This window comes from Oncorhynchus masou, chromosome 16 (assembly GCF_036934945.1).
Source record: "Oncorhynchus masou masou isolate Uvic2021 chromosome 16, UVic_Omas_1.1, whole genome shotgun sequence".
NCBI lineage: Eukaryota > Metazoa > Chordata > Actinopteri > Salmoniformes > Salmonidae > Oncorhynchus > Oncorhynchus masou.
In genome coordinates, this window is record NC_088227.1 from 17,417,226 (window position 1) to 17,440,883 (window position 23,658).

Consider the following 23,658-nt stretch of genomic DNA (forward strand, 5'->3'; position numbering starts at 1 on the left):
CTCCTCCACCAAACTTCATAATTGACACTATGGTAGCGTTCTCCTGGCATCCGCCAAACCCAGATTCGTCCGTCGGACTACCATGAAGCGTGATTCGTCACTCCACAGAATGAGCTTCAATGGCGGCAAGCTTTACACCACACCAGCTGACGCTTGGAATTGCATATGGTGTGCGGCTACTTAGGCTTGTGTGCGACTGCTCGGCCATGGAAACCCAATTCATTAAGCTCCCAAAGAACAGTTATTGTGCTGACGTTGCTTCCACAGGCAGTTTGAACTCGGTAGTGAGTGTTGCAACCAAGGACAGACGATTTTTAAGCTCTACATGTCTCAGCACTCGGCAGTCCTGTTCTGTGAGCTTGTGTGGCCTACCACTTCGTGGCTGAGCCATTGTTGCCACTAGACGTTTCCACTTCACAATAACAAGACTTACAGTTGACCAGGGAAGCTCTAGCAGGGCAGAAATTTTACGAACTGATGTGTTGGAAAGGTGACATCCTATGACAGTGCCACGTTGAAAGTCACTGAGCTCATCAGTAAGGCCATTCTCCTGGAAATGTTTGTCTATGGAGATTGCATGGCGGTGTGCTCGATTTAATACATATCTGTAAGCAATGGATGAGGCTGAAATAGCCGAATCCACTAATTTGAAGGGGTGTCAACATACTTTTGTATATACACTACCTTTCAAAAGTTTAGTCACTTTGAAATGTCCTTGTTTTTGAAAGAAAAGCACTTTTTTGTCCATTAAAATAAGATAAAATGTATCAGAAATACAGTGTAGACACTGTTAATATTGTAAATGACTATTGTAGCTGGATGCTCCAGATACTCAACCAGTCTAAAGGCCAGTTTTATTGCTTCTTTAATCAAAACAACAGTTTTCAGCTGTGCTAACATAATTGCAAAAAGGTTTTCTAATGATCAATTAGCCTTTTAAAATGATAAACTTGGATGAGCTAACACAACATGCCATTGGAACACAGGAGTGATGGTTGCTGATAATGGGCCTCTGTACACCTATGTAGATATTCCATAGAAAATCACCCATTTCCAGCTACAATAGTCATTTACAAGATTAATGTCTGCGCTGTATTTCTGATCAACTTGTTATTTTAATGGACGAAAAAAATGCTTTTCTTTCAAAAACAAGGACATTTCTAAGTGACCCCAAACATTTGAACGGTAGTATAGTATAGTGTACCAAAAGATGAATAGGCTATTCCAAAAATGCTAACTGAACCGGGCAGATCGAAATCAACAGCAGCGGTTCAGGGTTGTACCATTTAGCGACATTAGTTAAAACAATTTTCAACCAATTGCGTGGTGATCATCATCATTAGGAGGAAGTTTGTATAAATCACACAGTTCTCTCAATCTCTGTTTGACAAAGTATTTTATTTGAAAACAATTTACAGTTAATAGACATTACCACAGCCAATCCACCTAGAACATGCAAATATCAAAATGGTAAATGACTGCAGATTTCTCTCTGTTTACATCATATGCCACTGCTATATGAGGACTTAAGTTTCAGTTGAAGGTTTAGGCCTACCCATTGGGTACAATATGTCATCAGTATGTTACTATTTTAATTCATCTAGGTGATTTAAGCAAAGTACAGCCTAAGTACCCACACATCTAAAGAATATTGATAGCACGTTTCGGCCGTACACAAGACAGCAACCTTTCCTTTAAACTTTTGGAAATGTTAAGGTTGTGACTTGTATTCGAAGTGCAATGCGGTATGCAAAGTAAGAGATCCATGTATTCCCTCTGATGTTCCATATAAATTGATTTTGGCAATACATCCTGATGCATACTGTATGTACAGACCCACTTTATCATATCAAGTTTAGGAAAAACCCTATGATGTAAGATATTGCAATCTGGTCCATATGACCAAATTACATTCGCTGAGTCTGGCAAGAAATGAAAGTTACACATGTTCCAGAATATGATGAAAGCGAACGAGTAACTGTTTCAACATCACCTGCTCTTTCAGTGTTGTAGGTGGGGACCTGCACTCAGTAATGAACTGTGGATGTGGTTATCTGTGATAGCTACCCAGTGATAGCATGTGAATCTGCACAACCACTCTCACCAATCTTCAGTTGTAAAGTAGTGTTCCTGTGTGTTTACTTGCCACAAATCTTCACCATGTTTTGAGTGGTGTGATAGTTCCGTTTCTCTGCGTTTCAGACCAAGATACTTTTATTTTAAGCAACACTTCTGACAGCAAGGGCTCCAATGCACCAACATCAAATAGAATACAAAAACAGAGGATAATATTACTTTGAAAGAAATATGTTCCAAATCGTTCCATTAATGTGCTTTGGATAAAATCCAGCAGGGAATAAAAAGCAAACACAAAATACAATCCAACAGCTGGACAATCAGTAAAACAGAACATCACAATTCTGGAATGACATGTGCATTGTGATCATCACATTATTTTCTCTATCAACTCGAGTTCGGTGTACGTATGAACAATGAAACAAATGTACAATAATCACTTCGCTTCATTAGGAATCCTGATATATTTGTCTTTATGCCCACTGGCCTCGGGAGATAATGTCTCCAACATGGAAAGTTGGATATATGTGTGGTTTAGTAAGTAGTTGTAAGGGCAGACTAAATGTAATGCAGAGAAGCAATCCACAGTGCTCTAAATAGAGTTTATTCATTTAAATTGAGGGGCCACAGTATCCAATGTCTTCAGACAATTCTGGGCTTTACAAGGAAGGGGCCATTTATAAATGTGCAGCTCACACACACAGCAGTAATACATTGTAAGGCACTGACTTGTGGTAAGTCTGTGTATTACTTTATCTTATCTCTGAGGGAACAATACAACACTGGAATAAAGGCAATGGGAGAGCTAGACCCACAGCTCAAATTCAAATCTTTAAAATCCAATAAAGTTCTGTGCTGATGTAAAAAAAAAAAGAAGAAACAAGTCACCATTTACACAAGCCTTTAACACAAAACCTTTTTAAACATGTCCAATGCACAGTAAGAGGGAATGTGATGGGGGAACAGTATATTTCTATACATGAAACAAATCCTCAATATGAAATAGTCACTGCTATCTATTCACAGTTTGTGATCACAGTGTACTTTTGCTAGTTTGCTACATGATTATATCTTTATCATTCAGTGATCATTATCATTCTCTCTGTACAGAATCTGGGAGGCGGTGCAGTGGATGATTAGGCTCCAGCCCCTTAGGCCACCCTGATGCGAGGCTCCTCCTCTATCTCCTGCCTCAGGCTGGTATAGGTCACCGAGGGTTCCAGGGGCCCCAGAGTGGGCGTGTCCGTAATGGGGTGGCCGGCGTTGCGGAACTGCTTGTAGATGCGCGGGTCCTGGGCCACGTAGGTAGAGGAAGAGGTGTAGACGACCAGACCCAGCACAATGATGATGAAGGACAGGAGGTAGAGCCCTGAAAACTGGAGCAGACACATTCACTCAGTCAACTGAGAAATTGCTTATATTGGTTCTATTTCAGAAGTGTGTACTAATACACATGTCTAAATTGGAGAAAACATTTTTTTTTGCATATCCAACTCCTCCTGAGAGTGGGGTCTTGGCTAGGGTCGGCCATTATTAATCTTGAGCAATTAGGGTTAAGTGCCTTGCTCAAGGGCACATTGTGTAGGCTCTGGGATTCAAACTAGAGACATTTCAGTTACTGACCCAACGCTCTAACCGCTAGACTACCTGCTGCCTCCAACAAACAAACCTAAATTATCTCTGTCTGATAAGATGAACACATTGAGGGCATTGTAATAGCAGTGTTCTGAGTTTCCAACAGGCTGCCTTGAGGGCTGCTCATGATCTACTGACAGATCTCATGGTACAAAAGCAAAAGGACATATTCCCCCCACATGTATACTGAACAAAAATATAAACGCAACATGTAAAGTGTTGGTCCCATGTTTCATGAGCTGAAATAAAAGATCCCAGAAATGTTCCATACGCACAAAAAGCTTATTTCTCTCAAATTGTGTGCACAAATTTGTTTATTTCCCTGATAATCTATCCACCTGACAGGTGTGGCATATCAAGAAGCTGATTAAACAGCATGATCATTACACAGGTGCACCTTGTGCTGGGGACAATAAAAGGTGCAGTTTTGTCACACAACACAATACCACAGATGTCTCATGTTTTGAGGGAGCGTATAATTGGCATGTTGACTGCAGGAATGTCCACCAGAGCTGTTGCCAGAGAATGTAATGTTAATTTCTCTACCATAAGCCCCCTCCAACGTCGTTTTAGAGAATTTGGCAGTACGTCAAACCGGCCTCACAACCGCAGACCTCGTGTATGGTGTTGTGTGGGTGAGCGGGTTGCTGATGTCAACGTTGTGAACAGAGTGCTCCATAGTGGCGGTGGGGTTATGGTATTGGCAGGCATAAGCTACGGACAACAAACACAATGGCATTTTATCGAGGCCAATTTGAATGCACGGAGATGATGAGATCTTGAGGCCCATTTTCGTAAAAGGCATCTGCTGTCATCACTTCATGTTTCAGCATGATCATACACAGCCCCATGTCGCAAGGATCTGTACACAATTTCTGGAAGCTGAAAATGTCCCAGTTCTTCCATGGCCTGCATACCCACCAGACATGTCACCCATTGAGCATGTTAGGGATACTCTGGATAGACATGTACGACAGTGTTCCAGTTCCCGCCAATATCCAGCAATTTCACACACTAATTGAAGAGTGGGACAAAATTCCACAGCCCACAATCAACAGCCTGATCAACTCTATACAAAGGAGATGAGTCACACTGCATGAGGCAAATGGTGGTCACACCAGATACTGACTGGTTTTCTGACCCACGCCCCTCCTTTTTGTTAAGGTATCTGTGACTAACAGATCTGTATTCCTAATGAATTTATTTCAATTGACTGATTTCCTTATGACCTGTAACTCAGTCAAATCTTTGGAATTGTTGCTTGTTGCGTTTATATATTTGGTAAGTATAATTGGAGCACTGAGTGATACAGTGATAACTACACTAATGTCTAGAAACTCAACTTAAGAATGAGGAAAATAATGAAAAGCATTTGGCAGAGGATGAGGTAATGAGCATTTGAAAGCAGAAAGCCTACTGTCTATTTCTATTCCTGGTGAACATCTATTAAGAGTCACGTCCTAGAACCAGCGGTAACCTGCCATGTGACAATCAAAAAAATATCACCTCATTGAAAGACAGGGTTGTAACACCATTCTGCGATTGAGTTGACTTGAACGAGGTCAAAACAACCATATTTCAAACAGCCATGTTTTCTACATTTGAGAGATACACGGCAAAAACGTATTCCCAGACCAGATTGTGGGGGGAAAACAAACATGCAGAACGTTTCTTCTGTACTACGTCACATGACTTAGACATTCTGGGATAATACCTGTTTTGATACATACAAAACCAACCAAGAGGCTGCCGACATGGCTTCACAGACATGGCTTCACAGACATGGCTTCACAGACATACATGGCTACTGACCCTAATTAGAGGTTGTGAGAGGCAGAAAGTGACACTGGAGTTACAAACCAGTCCGTTGTGTTTACACCGCAGTGCACAGGGAATACTAAAACAGGCCAAATGCACACAGTGCATCTAAAAATGTAAAGGCCGGAAGCTCCAATGAGAATGTTACTTTACACAGTCTGCGTGTCAATGGAGCTTTATGCAATGTATACATCATGCATATTACAACACACATACACTGAGCACACCCAGCATTAGGAACACATTCCTTATATTGAGTTGCCCCCCAAACAAGTGACATCAATAAGGGATCATAGCTTTCACCTGGTCTCAGTCACGGCAATAGCAGGTGTTCTTAATGTGTCAACATTTTTATTTATTTATTTATTTTACCTTTATTTACCAGGCAAGTCAGTTAAGAACAAATTCTTATTTTCAATGATGGCCTGGGAACAGTGGGTTAACTGCCTGTTCAGGGGCAGAACGACAGATTTGTACCTCGTCAGCTCAGGGGTTTGAACTCGCAACCTTCCGGTTACTAGGCTACCCTGCCACCCCGGAGAGTCATGACACATACAAGTGATCTCCAAAAGTATTGGGGCAGTGACCATTTGTGTTGTTGTTTTGGCTCTATACTCCAGTACTTTGGATTTGAAATGACGAGGTTAGAGTGCAGATTGTCAGCTTTAATTTGAGGGTGTCAAGTTTGTGACTCAAAACATTTGTTGGAATCATTTGCTGATTCTTATGGTTGTGTTACAGCTTATGTTGTGCCCAATATAAATGAATGGTAAATAATGTATTGTGTCATTTTGGAGGCACATTTATTGTAAATAACAATAGAATATGTTTCTAAACACTTCTACATTAATGTGGATGCTACCATGATTACAGATAATCCTGAATGAATTGTGAATAATGATGAGTGAAAAAGTTAGAGACACACGCATATAATAACCCCAAACATGCTAACCTCTCACCATTACAATAACAGGGGGGGTTAGCATTTTTGGAGGGTATGATATTTGTGTGTCATTACTCACGATTCATTTAGGATTATCCATAACATATTCTGTTCTTCTTTACAATAAAAGTGGCTCCATAATGACACAATACATTATTTACCATTCATTTCTATTGGGCACAAATAATCTGAAACACAACCAAAACAAACAGCAAATGCATCCAACAAGTTTGTAGAGTCACAAGCTTGATGTAATCATTGTGTGCTAGGAATATGGGACCAAATACTCAATTTGTATTACTTTAATACATAAGTGTATTTGTCCCAATACTTCTGGTCCTCTATAATGGGGGGACTATGTATGTAACTGCTCTCTGTAGGTCATAGTCTATAGTATAGTGTTCCAACAAGGGTTTGATAGAGTCTAATAAGACCACTGACTGTTTGATCTGAGTGATATATGGAAGCGGGCTGTTGATGTGATCAACTAACAACTCTACTGAAAGTAAATGGGAAATGTTCAGTAATACTGTGACATTGGGTGTTTCTGGTCTAGTCGTCTCCTTGATTACATGCCACTTACTCTGTGGACTGATAGGTCTATAGCAATGGTTCCCAAATCGGGAGCCTCGCCTGTACAGCAGTACTGCTGGCTCTCTTTTCTCCCTGGTAGGTAATGGATTGATTAGGGCTAATGTCGCTGATTGACCAGAACCTCCACTGATCTGTTGTCCCAGGTCGGACTCCGAATCAGTCTCTGATTAGAGATAACCTAGAGTTACAGCTAAGACTGCTGCAGTGCAATAATGAACATTAGCAGGAGGCAACATTATAAATCTAATGCGTCCCCACTGTAAACATTCTTTGAAAATCATAAGAGGAACCTGCTAACATCAAAATGTAAGACACTAGTTTACAATGCAATGCCTCTGGGATAATTTATGAGTGTGTTTTGATGCAATTTTGGCTCAGTTTTATGTTCGGCTCCAGGGGGTGAATATGGGGCCTTCTTAAACATGCTAAGAGGCTGGGCGTCATGGGAGTAGCAGAAATAACATCAAGTCCCTCTGGTCATAAAAGCCTTGTTATCACTATCAGTCTTCTGATCTCAAAACAAACACAGATATTATATATTATTAAACGTCTGTTTAAGATTTACATTCAGACCGCTCAATAGATACAGAGCAGAGATACGGTAGATTCCTTTCCTCTCAGGGCAGCCCCTCAGGATGCCGAAGCACCAAGTCAGTCTCCAGAGTCTGGGCATTCATAATGCCCATGTTGGTCCCCCTCACTGGCCAGCCTGCAGTGGGCAGCAGCCCCTTCCCTGGGTGAACACGATTACCACACCACACAGTGCATTTGAAATGTATTCAGACCCCTTGACTTTTTCCACACTTTACAGCCTTATTCTAAAATTGATTACATTTTCTTCCCATCAATCAACACAACAATACCCCATAATGACAAAGTGAAAACAGGTTTAAAAATGTTTGCGAATGTATTAAAAATAAAACGCAGAGGCCTCCCGGGTGGCGCAGTGGTCTAGGGCACTGCATCGCAGTGCTAGCTGTGCCACCAGAGACTCTGGGTTCGCCCAGGCTCTGTCGCAGCCGGCCACGACCGAGAGGTCCGTGGGGCGACGCACAATTGGCCTAGTGTCGTCAAGGTTAGGAAGGGTTTGGCCGGTAGGGATATCCTTGTCTCATTGCGCACTAGCGACTTCTGTGGCGGGCCGGGCACATTGCACGCTAACCAGGTCGCCAGGTGCACAGTGTTTCCTCCGACGCATTGGTGCGGCTGGCTTCCGGTTTGGATGCGCACTGTGTTAAGAAGCAGTGCAGCTCGGTTGGGTTGCGTTTCGGAGGACGCATGGCTTTCGCCCTTCGTCTCTCATGAGCCCGTACGGGAGTTGTAGCGATTAGACAAGATTGTAACTACTGACAATTGGATACCACGAAATTGGGGAGATTTTTTTTTAAAGAGAAAAAAAAGCAGAAATACCTTTACATAAGTACTCAGACCCTTTGCTATGAGACTCGAAACTGAGCTCAACTGCATCCTGTTGCAATTGATCATCATGAGATGTTTCTACAACTTCATTGGAGTTCACCTGTGGTAAATTCAATTGACTGGACATTATTTGGAAAGGCACACACATGTCTATATAAGGTCCCAAAGTTGACAGTGCGTGCAAGAGCAAAAAGCAAGCCATGAGCTCGAAGGAATTGTCCGTGGAGCTCCGAGACAGGAATGTGTCAAGGCACAGATCTGGGGAAGGGTACCAAAACATTTATGCAGCATTGAAGGTCCCCAAGAACACAGTGGTATGCATCATTCTTAAATGGAAGAAGTTTGGAATCACCAAGACTCTTCCGAGAGCTGGCCACCCGGCCAAACTGAGCAATCGGGGGAGAAGGACCTTGGTCAGGGAGTTGACCAAGAACTCGATGGTCACTCTGACAGAGCTCCAGAGTTCCTCTGTGGAGATGGGAGAACATTCCAGAAGGAAAACCATTTCTGCGGAAGGACAACCACCAATCAAGCCTTTATGGTAGTGTGGCCAGACGGAAGCCACTCCTCAGTAAAAGGCACATAACAGCCCGCTTGGAGTTTGCCAAAAGGCGCCTAAAGGACTACTCTCAGACCATGAGAAACACGATTCTCTTGTCTGATGAAGCCAAGATTGAACTCTTTGGAAACCTGGCACCATCCCTACGGTGAAGCATGGTGGTGGCAGCATCATGCTGAGGGGATGTTTTTCAGCGGCAGGGACTGGGAGACTAGTCAGGATCGAGGGAAAGATGAACGGAGCAAAGTACAGAGAGATCCTTCATGAAAACCTGGTTCACCTTCCAGCAGGACAACGACTCAAAGCACACAGCCAAGACAATGTAGGAGTGGCTTCGGGGACAAGTCTCTGAATGTCCTTGAGTAGCCCAGCCAGAGCCCGGACTTGAACCCGATCGGACATCTCTGGAGAGTCCTGAAAATAGATGTGCAGCGACGTTCCCCATCAAACCTAACAGATCTTGAGAGGATCTGCAGAGAAGAATGGGAGAAACTCCCCAAATACAAGTGTGCCAAGCTTGTCGCGTCATACCCAAGAAGACTCAAGGCTGTAATCGCTGAGAAAGGTGCTTCAACAAAGAGAGAAGCATAGAGTGTGAAAGAGAAAGAGAGAAGCATAGAGTGTGAAAGAGAAAGAGAGAAGCATAGAGTGGAAGAGAGAAGCACACACACCACCATCACCATTATTTGTTCTAAGCTTTTGAGAAATATGGATTAATTAGTAAAGTCCAGGATTTTATTTAGCCCCTCGATTGCCTTTGGCCTGAGATTGTGTCTTGATGTGCCTTATGCTGCAGCAATATGGAGCAATCCTCTAGAAACCAAACAAACTAGACAAGATAAACAACCAAGGAACGAAACAGATGAATAACATACAATGAATAGAATATTGTCTCGGAACAATAACAGCCAAACACAGAATAGAGTAGATATAAAAACATTTTGGCCATACATTTACAGAAACAACACCAAATACATGACGTCACTGTCACAGAAGCAGGCAGAGGGAGTCATCACAAATAACGACATAATTAATCCTTCCCATTTTGTGCCATTGAAATATGATTCATTACCCTGACAACCAGGAATTATCTCTCTATGGAGGCACGCACACACACACACACACACCTTTTGCTGCGCAGCAATACTTCATCTGCAGGGTTTCAATTTAGCATTTGCTAAAGTAAACACTCCTGAGAACAATATCAATGTAGACCACGTGAAACAAATCATGCAAATGACTCTGTCAAGACTAGGGCTATGGCAGTGAAGAAATTTCGTCAGCCGGTGATTGTCAAGCAAATAACTGTCGGTCTCACGGTAATTGATCGATCATTAATTAACATAAACATATTTAGCATCTCCTGGCTTCCACACAATACATCCATGTAATATAGCCTATACTTTCACAATAAATCCATGATTTATTTTAGGCAGGTCTAAAGAAGCATGATATGAAGAAAATGTCGTCTATTTCAGAAGAACAGAATAGCATACTGAGTTGTCCATATGTTAGGTCCTGATGTGGCTATGCCAAATGGCTGTGGGCTACACTAGTTCCTTTAGCAGACAATATTTGTTAATAATTCCGGATAATTAATTTATATTATTTTATAGTATGAGGAATACAACTTGAACAAAGCTGAATAAAAATATAAATAAAGTATCCAAACGATTTGAGGGAGAGCGCACATGCGGATTATCTGTATTGAGCGGTTATCAAAGAAATAGGTACTTCTATATGCTTAATTTAGAGTTATGTAAATTCAGTTGTTCTACAAACGTTGGGGTACATGTTTTGACTTTTAATACATTGTTAGGCCGCATGATGAGAATCTAATGATGATTTGGAAAAAGTCGCTTGAAAGGCATGAGCTCTGCTTGTTGCTTTTTTGCGCAGGCTGCGTGCACACTCCAATAGTCTCTCATTCACAATTTGACAAGCACTTGATAATGCATCGAATTTCACGCCGGCATTCCCTTTGTGGCCTTACTGCACCCCCCCAAAAAAAGCATTTTGCGGCCCGGAGTGCTGAGTTGTGCCCTTCTCCCTGAGCGTGCTGCGCTATCGGAAGCCCTCTCACTCACATGGCTCTCCGTCAGGTGATCAGGTCTTTCTCATGCTACAAATGAAGACAGACACATCCGGGACGCAACTGCGCGCGTCCTTATCCAATTCCGTGGTGCATATTGGAAGAACTGTCCACATTTACTTTTCGTCAGCCAACAAGATGAGTAGGCTTAACGAACAGCAAAAGCACTAGCCTATGTCAATCTACTATCCCCATAGTACAAAAGTTAACCTATTCTATTCTGGGCGATAAATAAATATTACTAACATAGTCTGGGACAGTTGTTGGATGCAATAGATCACAAATTAATACAACCACTAGCATCAAAACACCTTCATATGCAATGTGGCTGACACAACGGGTCGGAACATTTACCTTAAAATGTTGATAAACTATTAGGCTATTTCTTCACATTATACGTGCAGCAATGCACACATTGTAGAAGGCTATACGCGCGAATGTGCCATTAGCGGAAAACACCATTATCAAAAGTGACCGCAAATGCAATTGTGCATGTTATGCTTTTATTATAAAAGGTGCATTTTTATGGTGAAAATGTTCTTACCCAAACGTGAAACTCACGACCTGCTTATGTATGCCAGTTAGGCGCGACACCCCTTCATTAATGTGCTTCATTTTGGCCACTTTAGTTGTGATATTAACCTTATTAAAACATATAGGCCTATGGGCTAGGCTACATGAGGTGTGCGACTATGATTCTAAAAATTGACAAAAATAAGGCTTTGTTTCTTATGCTGGGCATCATTTAGAAGTGATAACATAATTGACAAGTGATAGGCTAAAATTGTCACTAGGTTTGCACATTTTGGGGAATATTCAGAGATGGAAACTTTCCGTGGATATTAACGGGAATATATGGGAATTAGCGGGAATACGCAAATTAATATTAATACCTTTAAATGTAGACGTTTTTTGCATTGGAAATATTTACCATATCATATGGATACAGAAACATAAACCGTTTACCTTTTTATACGTATACATAATTGCAAATTATTAAATCCTTCCAATATAAATTTTAAAAAACTATTTAGTACCGAATTGAACTTTAATTAAATGAGTTGACTCTTCTCATGGGATGATTTCACAGAACAACAAAACGGAATATTGAATGATCTCCAATGATCCATCGCATCTCCCAAAAACCTTTTCAACATACATCTGTAAAATGATAGTCTAGAAACTAAAGCTTTGATTGACTTCCTCTCAGGCTTCCATGTCTTCTCCCTGGGCCTCCTCAATGTCCACCTCTTAAACATCAGACTCTGAGGCCTCATCTTCACTGTCACTTTCCAACCTTGTTGAGGATGGGTCGTTGTAAAGCTCAAAAAGCCTACAATTTGCCCAGATTGCCACCAATTTTTCAACTCTTGTTTTGGTCAGCCTGTTGTGTGTTTTGGTGTGTATGTTCCCAAACAAGGACCAATTGCACTCTGAGGCGGCTGATGTTGGTGGGATTTGGAGGATGATGGAGGCAACAGGGGAAAGAGCCTCAGATCCACAAAGTCCCTTGCACCAGGTGGCGGATAAGATATGTTGGCACAACTGACATTTTGCATCTCAATCCCAAAGCCCTTGCTTGGAAGTGTACTTTGCCAGACTGCCAAGAACCTTGCCCTCATCCAGGCCAAGGTGGCGAGACACGGTAGTGATGACACCATAGGCCTTGTTGATCTCTGCACCAGACAGGATGCGCTAGCCAGCATACTTGAGGTCCAACATGTACGCTGCGGCGTGTATGGGCTTCAGGCAGAAGTCTTCACTCTTTTTGATGCATTTCAGAACTGCAGTTTCATCTGCTTGGAGCAACGCAGTACAGATTTCTTCTCTTAAATCTGCAAGCAGAGTCTGAACATCAGACAGGATGGCATTGTCTCCCTCAATCTGTGCAATGGCTACTGCTATAGGTTTCAGGAGTTGCAGGCTGCTTACCACTCTCTCCCAAAATACATCATCCAGGAGGATCCTCTTGATGGGGCTGTCCATATCGGCAGACTGTGATATGCCATTTCTTGGAGAGACTCCTTCCCCTCCAGGAGATTGTCAAACATGATGACAACACCAAAATAATATTTTTCTCACTTTGCTTGGTGAAGTAGATTGCTGCTATAACTTGATGACCCTTCACATACCTAACCATTTCCTTGGCTCTCTTTGAGAGTGTATCCATTGTTTTCAGTGCCATGATGTCCTTGAGGAGCAGATTCAATGCATGAGAAGCACAGCCAATGGGTGTGATGTGAGGGTAGGACTCCTCCACTTTAGACAAAGCAGTCTTCGTGTTCGCAGCATTGTCTGCCATCAGTACAAACATCTTCTTTGGTCCAAGGTCACTGATGACTGCCTTCAGCTCATCTGCAATGTCTGTTGTTCCTTGTGTCTGTGCTGTTGTAGAATACTGGTTGAGGGGTGGAGATGATGTAGTTAATTATTCCTTTCCCACGAACATTCAACCACCCATCAGAGATGATTGCAATACAGTTTGATTTTTCTATGATTTGCTTGACCTTCACTTGAGCTCTGTTGAACTCTGCATCCAGCAAATGAGTAGATAAAGCATGTCTGGTTGGAGGGGTGTATGTTGGGTGAAGAACATTCAGAAATGTCTTCCAATACACATTGCTTGTGAGCATAAGAGGTGAATCAGTTGCATGCACAGCTCAAGCAAGACATTCATCAGAATTTCTCTGACTACGTTCCTCCATTGAGTCCATATAACTTCTGATTCCAGGAGCTGTTGCTATCAATAAGGTGTCTGATTCATAATTTTCACCTTGAATAGAAGTAGAGGGACCCTTGTCAGAGGATGCTTGTTGTGAGCGCGGAGGGAACTTTATGCACTTAAATAGCGAATGGAGGATGCTTTTCCTGTGGTTTATTTTCATGCGAGCCAGGTAGGCTATACTCCTGTTGCAAAGAGAAGCAATGTGCTTAATATTAGGAAAGTTGAGAAATAAATATAGTAGGCCTAGCCTATAGAAAGCTGATGGGATCCTCATTTTTTTATTAGCGGCCATCACTTTGTTTTCTCTAGCAGTTGCATAGCCTGTAGAAATGTTGTGCATGCTCATGGGCTCTCTTGAAGTGTTTGATTAGATTTTCGAACACATTTGCATTGATATCAGAGTAATTAGAGGGACAATAGAGTGCTTGAGTACCAGGCAGTTAGCAAGTTTGGTAGGCTACTAATGACCATCAGCAGCATCAGAGCATAGAGAAGCCTAATTACTGTGACTAAACGGTCATGTGGAATTTGACTGCCTTTGTGACTCTTGACCACCGGTGCGGCGGTAATACGGTCACCGCAACAGCCCCAGTCAAGGCTTTTATTAACACGTGGAGTAACAGGCACAGAGACAGTGCTTTTGCAGGGAGGGAGAATATATGAGAGGAGAAAGCCATAACTGGAAGCTGAGAGGAATACATTCTACATCTCCACATACTCTAGTTGACATGAACCTGCTGGAGACATGGCTACAGCCCTGCATACCGTGATAGAAACTCAGAAGCGAGAGGAAAAGGAAAAAGACTTTCATCACCACTGTTCGTCATCCAATGTAGTAAAATCTTCGGGGAGAATTCAAATATGGCCGTTTTCATTTAAGCAGATGGTGTGTTATTGTTGGTTGCCCTTTGCCTGTACCTTTCCCTTGTTGCTCTGTTCTGGGATTATGATTTGTGATTTGCACGAGAGTTTAGAGATTAGAGTCCCATCAGGCCATGGTCTCCTCCTACCGTGGTCGCAGCAGTTAGAGATAGCATCACATGACACCAGCCACAGCTCATTTGAATGCATCCCAGCGTCGCTATACTGTGAGGACATGAGACATTTAGAGAATATGAATCAAATATGACTGTCTGAGGATAGAGGTAGAGGATCTTGGTTTTCTGCTCCTGCTGCTCCCAGCACAGTTAAAACCAAACCATTAGCACTGCAATCTTCATGATTGACGATTTCCACCCAAGGACAAACATGTATTTTTGAAAAGTAATTCCGGACACCACTATCATTTCAACATTGGACAGCATGCTCTCCTGAGAATTGTATTGTCCCATAAAGCACACATTGTGAACCGCTGACACAAGCATTCCATCACGCCGATGCGTTCATTCCTCACGCTAGTCTGGTTAGAGGCAAAGATTACAGCTGTGGTCAAAGTGGTCTGGTCAGGGGGCTGAGACAGAGTCCGAAGCCAAATCAATAAACGCTGCCTCAACAACTTCCATGTTCCCTCATCTTTCCCTGCAGTCGATTTACAGCACAACACTAATAAACCAACCGTTACATACAGTATTGTTGTTGCTAATATATGGAGAGAATGATAGGGCATATTCATTCAAATTTGCTCAGCTAAATGCTGCAAATGTTTTAGCCAAAATGCCAGTGTCTATCTATCACAGCCAAGGCATTGTGTCAGATCTTAATGCAGAATATTCCATCAATACTGAAACTAATTTAGAGACCTTTACATTCTCCACTACCCTCCTGATGCTCTACAGTATAATGCTATTAATATGAATTCACCCTCCACTGTCAATAATAGCCCACAAGTCCCTGCATCTCCCCTTAGGAGTTCAAAAGCAATTAGTTCTGGCGAGGAACATGGATGCTTGTGTTGTTCCTAAGCAATTTGATTTGAACAAGATGTAATGTTTACTTTACGTTGACTGTAGGTGCAATAAGGGCATCAGACGACTAACAAAATGAGAAAATAAAGAAATGAGAAACTGCTATGATTCATCTTTGAATGATTCAATCAGACACAGTAGCATGGTCCTATAGTAGAAACTCCAAAGGACAGATATTTCTCAGGTGTTGAATGGAATGCTTTCTTGACTGGCAATTTGAATGACTTTGGTACCTTAAGATATGTATTATTTCAGTGCGTAAAAGACAGACATATTATCCAAAGTACAACTCAATCACTTTCTGGTTCTTTGGGGATTGCTCCTCTCTGAGTCTGGTCGGTAATAGCTCTTGCCTTCAAAGCAGCACAGACGCTGTAGAAATGCATCCAGAGGCCATGACAATATTGAGTTCACTTCTCTCTTACTTCCCACACTGACTGCCTGCAATGGCTTCCAATGGATTACAGGTGCAGAATAAGTCATTCATATTCCACACAGTGGGTAGGGGAGCATGCATATAGAGAGGAATCAGCAGAGGACTGATTGGGGTGGTGGTCTGCAGTAGACGTGGCTATTTGTCAATGCAAGACCACCTTGAGGAAGCTTACAGGGAGAGAGAGAGAGAGAGAGAGAAACAAAAGAGGGAGAGATTTTGTAAAAAAAATATTGTTTATCTGTTCTCTTGCTCTGCATGTATCCACAAAGGTAAAGAACAAGTGGCCTGTGTACTGCGTATACTTATCCCCTCTCCATTGCACTGGCTGCTGTTGACCCAACATAACAAATGAGACAAGGTAGAGAAGGTCTAATATTATTAGGAAATGTTAATTTCATGGACAGACCGCAATGGATACTTCCCAAATTCTACTACCGCTCGTAGCATTTGGTAATAATCTCTCTAGCCTTTCTGAGCACGGGACAATGAAGCTGTTCTCCCCCAAAACAAGGAGAAGAATATAATGAATTATTCTCATGGTCGGTAATACCCCAGAGAATCTGGCATGTGGGCGAGCTAATACAAATGAACTGACAACAAAATAGACTAGAGGTTTATGCTCCAGTTGTACAATTAAAATGAATGGAGTGAATGATTTAGTGATGTATACCACAGAACGTTCCATTGAACGCTCTGATGTTATCCTCTTGGATTTGTGACCTACACTAGACCGTACAACAATACTGGAAAATACCAGTTTATTACAATTTCCCAATAAATTGCTAAAACAAAAAAAAAGCCTCTCTGCCCTGTGATTTTATTGTGCCTGTATTACAATACTGCAAGGTCCACTCACTCTTGTCTTACCACCTCCAGACTGCTGATGCAAGGATCAGTTCTTAGCAGAAGCTACCCTGCTCGTACTCAAAAGATCAACAGACAGCATCTCTGGACTGTGATTGGGGCAAAGTGATTGTGGTGAGGAAACGATGCCCCTTAGTGACAGCTCCGGGGCCTGATTACAACAGTCAGAGAGATGGAAGGAACAGCCTTGAGCTGATGGGAGTGTGGTAGCTACTAGCTAGACCCTTCGCTCCACTTCACGCTCACCAATCACAGGGCAGGTTGGAGACAGTGACACAGACCCCAGGACTTAATGGCATTTCTGGGCTGAAGGAGGCTGTCGCACACTTTGTACTGTGTTTATTAAGGGGTCTGCCAACCCAAGAAGCACAGTTAAAATAAAACAAGTGGTGGGACTTCATTGATAAAGAGAAAGCACTCTATTCAGAGTGGTATCTAACTCACTTCCAGGTTACATGCTGTACTTACATGTACAGTACCAGTCAAAAGTTTGGACACACCTACTCATTCAAGGGTTTATTTTTGACTATGTTCTAATATTTTTACTATTCTCTGGCAGGGAGAAACATTGTATATTGTATGAACTCTCTGTGAAGACCTGACAAATATTGTACAGACATTCAAACTTTTTCTGACCCAACAACCTAAAACATTCTTGCAAAGCTTTGTTTCTCAAGGCAAGTAAAGGTTCTATCACAAAGGTATATAACCATAAACAATAAACATGTGCAGTACCAGTCAAAGGTTTGGACACACCTACTCATTCAAAGGTTTGGACACACCTACTCATTCAAAGGTTTGGACACACCTACTTCATTCAAAGGTTTTCCTTTTTTCCACTGTTTTCTACATTGTATAATAACAGTGAAAACATCAAAACCATGAAATAACACACGAAATCATGTAGTAACCAAAAAAGTGCTAAACAAATCAAAATATATTTTAGATTTTGGATTCTTTAAAGTAGCCACCCTTTGCCTTGATGACAGCTTTGCACACTCTTGGCATTCTCTCAACCAGCTTCATCTGGAATGCTTTTCTAACAGTTTTGAAGGCATTCCCACATATACTGACACTTGTTTTCACTGTTATTCTACAATGTAGAAAATAGTAAAAAATAAAGAAAAACCCTGGAATGAGTAGGTGTGTCCAAACTTTTGACTCGTACTGTATATACGTACAGTATTATATACAGTAAAGCGCAGTCTGCCAGACATTGTTGACTGCCATCTGCCAGACATTTTTGATGCTTTAATTGGCCATGATTGACTTTGAAAAAGCTGCATTTTAAAGGTAACATAAAGAGAGGGATAACTAAGAAATACAAGTAAAATATTAGCCATATCCCTAGCCACTTTTAGAGTTAACACAGCAAAGGTTTGCTGTGGTGGAAGAGAGAGTGCAGAGACATGTTTACACGGCATAAAGCCACCCATTTTAATCTCGCTTTCTTTCTCTCTCACTTTTGCAGTGGGCGGTAATCTGCACAACATGAGTCAGAGCTGGGAAAGCGATTAGAGGGCTTTATTTATTGTAAGGCGTGACTAATGGGCAGTGTTTGGTGGTCTAGCTGCTTTAACAGTAATGATGGCCATCAGCCCACCCGGGCCGGACAGGACGGAGGAAGATGAAGGCCCACATTGTAGCCCAACCACCCTGGCACGCTGCCCTCACGGACTCTCATCGCCCTCCTTTTCATCTTCCCAAACGACAAGGCGTTGATGCCCTGCAGAAATACACGCTGGTCTTCTCTGATTTACTGAATAGCCTTTCAGTGCAGCGTGAAAGCTGCGATCGATCACTAGCTCACAGCAGGGAGGGAAAAGGCAAACCAAAATGTTTTCCCAAACAATTGGTGAAAAACAGAAGGCAATATGTGGAATACGATTGTTTAAGATGATAGCGGTGCACAATCCCTTAAAATCGTAATAATTATGATAGATGAAAGACTTTGAGGGTGAAAGATAAAAACAAATCATTTATATTTGTTCGACCACACAATTAAAAGAGAGAAGGCTTACTTAACAGTCTCTCACACTAAACTGCGCTTGATCTAAATTTCATCTTATCAGAGTTGCAGCAGTAAGAGAAGAAAATCTGTACAGGAGAATGGATGCTGGAGGCTTGTAGAAACTGTGTGTGTGTGTGTGTGTGTGTGTGTAGCACTCACCTTGTACTGGAACAGTAAGAGACCACAGAACAGGCTGTAGAGGTCAGCAGTCAGCAGAGAGAGGTTGACCGATGTGGCACTGCTCCTTTTGATGACCACGGGCATGAAGCTGTACAGGCCAAACATGCAGGCACTGAAGCCGATGTAGAGCAACCCTGGGGAAGGACACACACACACAGACACACAGAACATGATGAGTGACAGATCCGCAGGGACAGAGACTGGACTATAATAATTAACTGCACAGTGCTCTCTAGAATACCAACTAGCCTGCTAGATATCATTCACCTGTCTGTCTATCAAGGGTTTGCATAGATTTGTTTTCTCCTTGTGGTCATGCAAGGACAGAAAGACCTTCATTCATTTTTTTATTTATCTGTTATTTTACCAGGTAAGTTGACTGAGAACACGTTCTCATTTACACGTTCTCATCATGACAGAGTAGAGAGGGGCTCATCTTCCCCATTCATCAACACATTTCCATATTGCACGTGCAGTGATTTGTCCAATTATCTAACATTTTGGTGGATCCTGTGACATTCTTCCTGCATACCAAACATATTAATCTCTCCTGGGCAGATTCAGTTTGTAGACCGAAGAATCTGTCGAGATTGAATGGGATGCGAGAGATAACGAGCAGCATTAGTTCAGTTTTGGGGGTTTTCGTAGCTGGTTATTTGAACATATCAGGATTGGGCGAAGGCGGTGTTTAAACTGCTTTGCCTCGAGTTCTTTGTGCGTGTGCCAACAAAGGTCAGATGGGAGGGGCTTTGGCGCGAGGGTGGAGAATTTGTTTTTTCCGGAACTCTCCTTTCCTAACATGTATAGACCCAGATGTTAATCACGCAAGATTTTACTGCTGTTTTAACCAAGATTACCAACTGATGGAAATGGGAAAGTAATCATGTCAGCATTTCCTAATTTACCAATCTTTCACCAAAAAACATTGAATTTGTCATTTTTTGGGGGGGGGGGGGTACCGTTAAATATATGTCAGGTCACTGTGAAGGTCAATAACAGTGAAAAAACAGACATTGAGGAAGAAGTGGGAATCTGAGACAGGAGATGTTGACACAATGACCGAGATATCAGAGAGAAGGTGGTCATATAGCGACGAGAGGCATTCTGATCATCTTTTGTCCTGCAGAAACACGGTAATGGATTTAGTGTTGAAATAAAATGACATGCTCGTCTAGTTTCAGGTTTGACTTTTTGAAATGCATTTGTGAAAGACAACTTTTACTGGCTCAGATGAAAAGGCAACACAGACAGGCAACGGTAATTTGTGTCAAAACTAAACGTAAAGAGCATTTATCTGTCAGATTCTGATCTCAGGCCTTTGCAGCCGTTATGAATGCTGCAAAGGCCATTTCCGACTAACTCATTCCACTAAAAGAAATCAGGATTCCATTCAATCGCTTTTCATTTTTATAGTCATTACATATCAGGAGTTTTGTCCTCAGCAGAGACAACACAAATATCCACTTGTTTATCTGTAGAGAGAAGGTACTGAAGGACAGCTTACTACTGATCAGGTGGGAATTGGATACATTTAAACACTGAAGAGTTGTAGTCCTAATCTGCATGCTCTTGTTTAGTGCATGAATTCATGACAGGCCCAAGCTACTGCATGTAACAGGACGAGACTGTTTTGACCAAAACAAAGGTCAACATTGAAGACCAAGAAGTCTCACTGTTTTCAACGTTGTTTTTTATTCCGATCCACTCAAGAAGATGTATGCCATTTTCTGTAAGGCCAAGCACAGAGACTTCCTAACCCTTTTTCTCCAGGCGCTGTTGGTAGTTGGTGGAATAGCTGAACAGAAGGCCTCATGAGTTATTCAAAATGCCTTGTTTACTTTGTCTGGCAGCATACCAGAGAGCAATATGGCCGACACCTGCTTTTGTTAACTAAGTTGAAGTGTATCTCTGGGCTAAGTTTTAGTAGTAGTATGTAGTAGTATGAGACTCTGCTTTTAGAAGCACATCTAAACCCCATGAATATTCAAATCCCTGTTATTAGGAAGGATGAGCTACTGTATTTGTATGAGAATTCATGACTACCACCCGAAGAGAATCTAAAGGAAACTATTTTATTTCGCGGCAGTGTATGGGCCTTAGTTTTCATCTTTCTTATGATCGATATCTGGTTATTAAGAGTAGGGGGGGAAAAACACATGACTGTGGTAAGCTTGAGGAGGGAAGAAACAACAATTGATCCCACCAAGTATTTGGAAGACGCTCACAATCCTACATTTTACATGACCGAGTCCTCATTATTTTTCTAGGGCAAAGCAATCTTGGCTGAGGAGATCTTTCCTCCTGGCGCCTGCTGTGTTGTCCGTCATGGCAGTGACAGATAATGGCGTGCCCCTCAAGCCACCGCAGACTGGCTAATGCCTGTGACAAGCCAGCATCTCCTGGGACGCTACCCAAACGCCGCTATTGGCACCACACATCCTCGCTCGCTCGCTCAATCAAAAGAAAGTGGGTAAATCCAAGTGGATTAAGGACCGAGTCACTTGCTTTGGCTTTGGAGAGCGGCGAATTGCACGTAACACATTGGGCTCCTGTATTGTTTAAATTAAAATCAGGCATCTTCATGGGCTAACATGCTGTCTTGATTGTATTGATTGTATTTTAAATATTCAGTGGCCAGTTAATTGAAACTCAGTCAACTTAATGGGCTACTATATACTGTACTGTAGCACCCTGTCTGGCTTGTTTGTTTCAAATGAAATATTAAGTGAACAGTCCTTGTTATAAGCAAATAAAGTGCAGCCATTTATCAGTTAATGGTGATGGTTTCTGACTTCTTAACTTGAAATATGAAATATCCTTGTTCATGGTACTGAGGGAGCGAGGGGAATGCAGAACGTTTATGTTCTGTCACAACATGTTACTGTTAGACATCAGGTATCCTATGGAAAGGAGAAGGGCCACAGTCTGGTTTCTACACCAGACGTGAATGGTTTTCTGTAGGAGGAATGTATATGGTGGGGTCAATTAAGGTTGGATATGAGCCAGGGACTTGGAATGTTACTGAGTAAGGGAAAGGCAATCACATGGTTGCGGTCACTGATAAGGGTGGAGAGCTGTGGATTCGTGAGAAACGGTCAGGCCCAAAGTCAGGTCACATTAAGGGAGAAGGAACAGTTTTCTACCGACATAAAGATGCAATAAAGATGTAACGTTCGGAGAAGAGGAGGAGACTTCACTTAAATTGGGGTATATATACTGGTGGGAACATGTCTTTGTCTGTTCAGCTGTCTGACCCATTGGGTGAATAAACTTGGTTTGAGCTTTTCATAGTTGTCCACTGTTAGATTCTAAATAACAGAGTAAAAACTAACAGTGGACACCTTCATCTCCTACCAGTAATTCATGCGGCACAACAAAATGTTCGTAAAGGTCGACACCATCCCACCATACATTTTGACTATACAGCGGCGGCCCATCCATCTTTAGCTCAGGGCCCCATCTCCTCACCCCCCCTACTTAATTTGCAGAGAGATCATCCAGTGACACCTCTTACAGCCTAACTGATTGCGTGAGCAGGATATGACACGGCGAGGGAGGGGGGGGCATCTCCTCTAGACAGGGCAATCAATTCCCACTCTGCAAATGTTTAATCATCCCTGTATCCCCCCCCCCCCCACACACACACACACACACACACACGGGCTGCCAACTAACGCTGCAAGAGAGAGCAGCATCTAAATCCCAGTAACAGTAACTTACCAATCTGCCAGTCCCAGGGCACCCTTAACAGCTCCTTATGCTCCATGATGGCCCTGGAACAGAAAGAAAAAACATTCCCGTCAGCCAGAGGGAAGCTTTGTGAGATAGGGAATACAACAGAGTTACGGACGGAGGGTGGAAAGTAAGACAGGAGGATCACATGCAAGTCTCTTGACAGAAAAGCTCAGTTTTGACTGCTGAGCATCTGTGGTTCTGATGAGTCAGTGACAAATCAATCCTATCAGAGCGAGGCGGGGTTCAACCCTCTGACCCTACAGAATAGATCCTGGGAATTCTATTGACGGAATCCTCTGACTCCAGAGGGGCACTAACAATAGAAACAACATGGTAGACCATTTTCCCTCCCTCACCCCCCTCTGTTCCAGACAAGAGGAATGGAAAACAATCCACTCAGGTCTCGCTCTGTGACATCTCTGTGAAAAAGCGTAATTGACGAGGCGGTGCTGATGTGTTACCAAGGTTACGGTCTCGTCTGGTGCTCCCGTGTCTAAAATTAACATCAGCGAGAGACAGAAACAGAGACAGGTCCCCATGCTCCCACTGTCTTCCCCAGTAGGGATCATTTCATACATAACAAGTGGATAAATAAGTGGAGGGAAGACAGGCAATGTCTCATAACTAGTTTTTTAAAATCCTCTTTAAGCCTCAGAATGAGCTCATT

At 42.3% G+C, this 23,658-nt stretch overlaps 1 protein-coding gene across 1 annotated transcript in view; it reads right to left on the reverse strand.

Moving 5' to 3' along the window:
- Positions 1-1,379: 1,379 nt before the first annotated feature.
- The window catches only part of LOC135557572 (solute carrier family 35 member F1-like), a 120,152-nt gene continuing 97,873 nt past the window's right edge, over positions 1,380-23,658 (reverse strand). The window contains exons 6-8 of the mRNA XM_064990968.1: positions 22,977-23,029; positions 19,236-19,390; positions 1,380-3,452 (exon numbers count right to left, since the gene is read on the reverse strand). Coding sequence (XP_064847040.1) covers positions 3,228-3,452; positions 19,236-19,390; positions 22,977-23,029 — 433 coding nt within the window. The 3' untranslated portion in view covers positions 1,380-3,227. The remainder of the gene's footprint in view (positions 3,453-19,235; positions 19,391-22,976; positions 23,030-23,658) is intronic.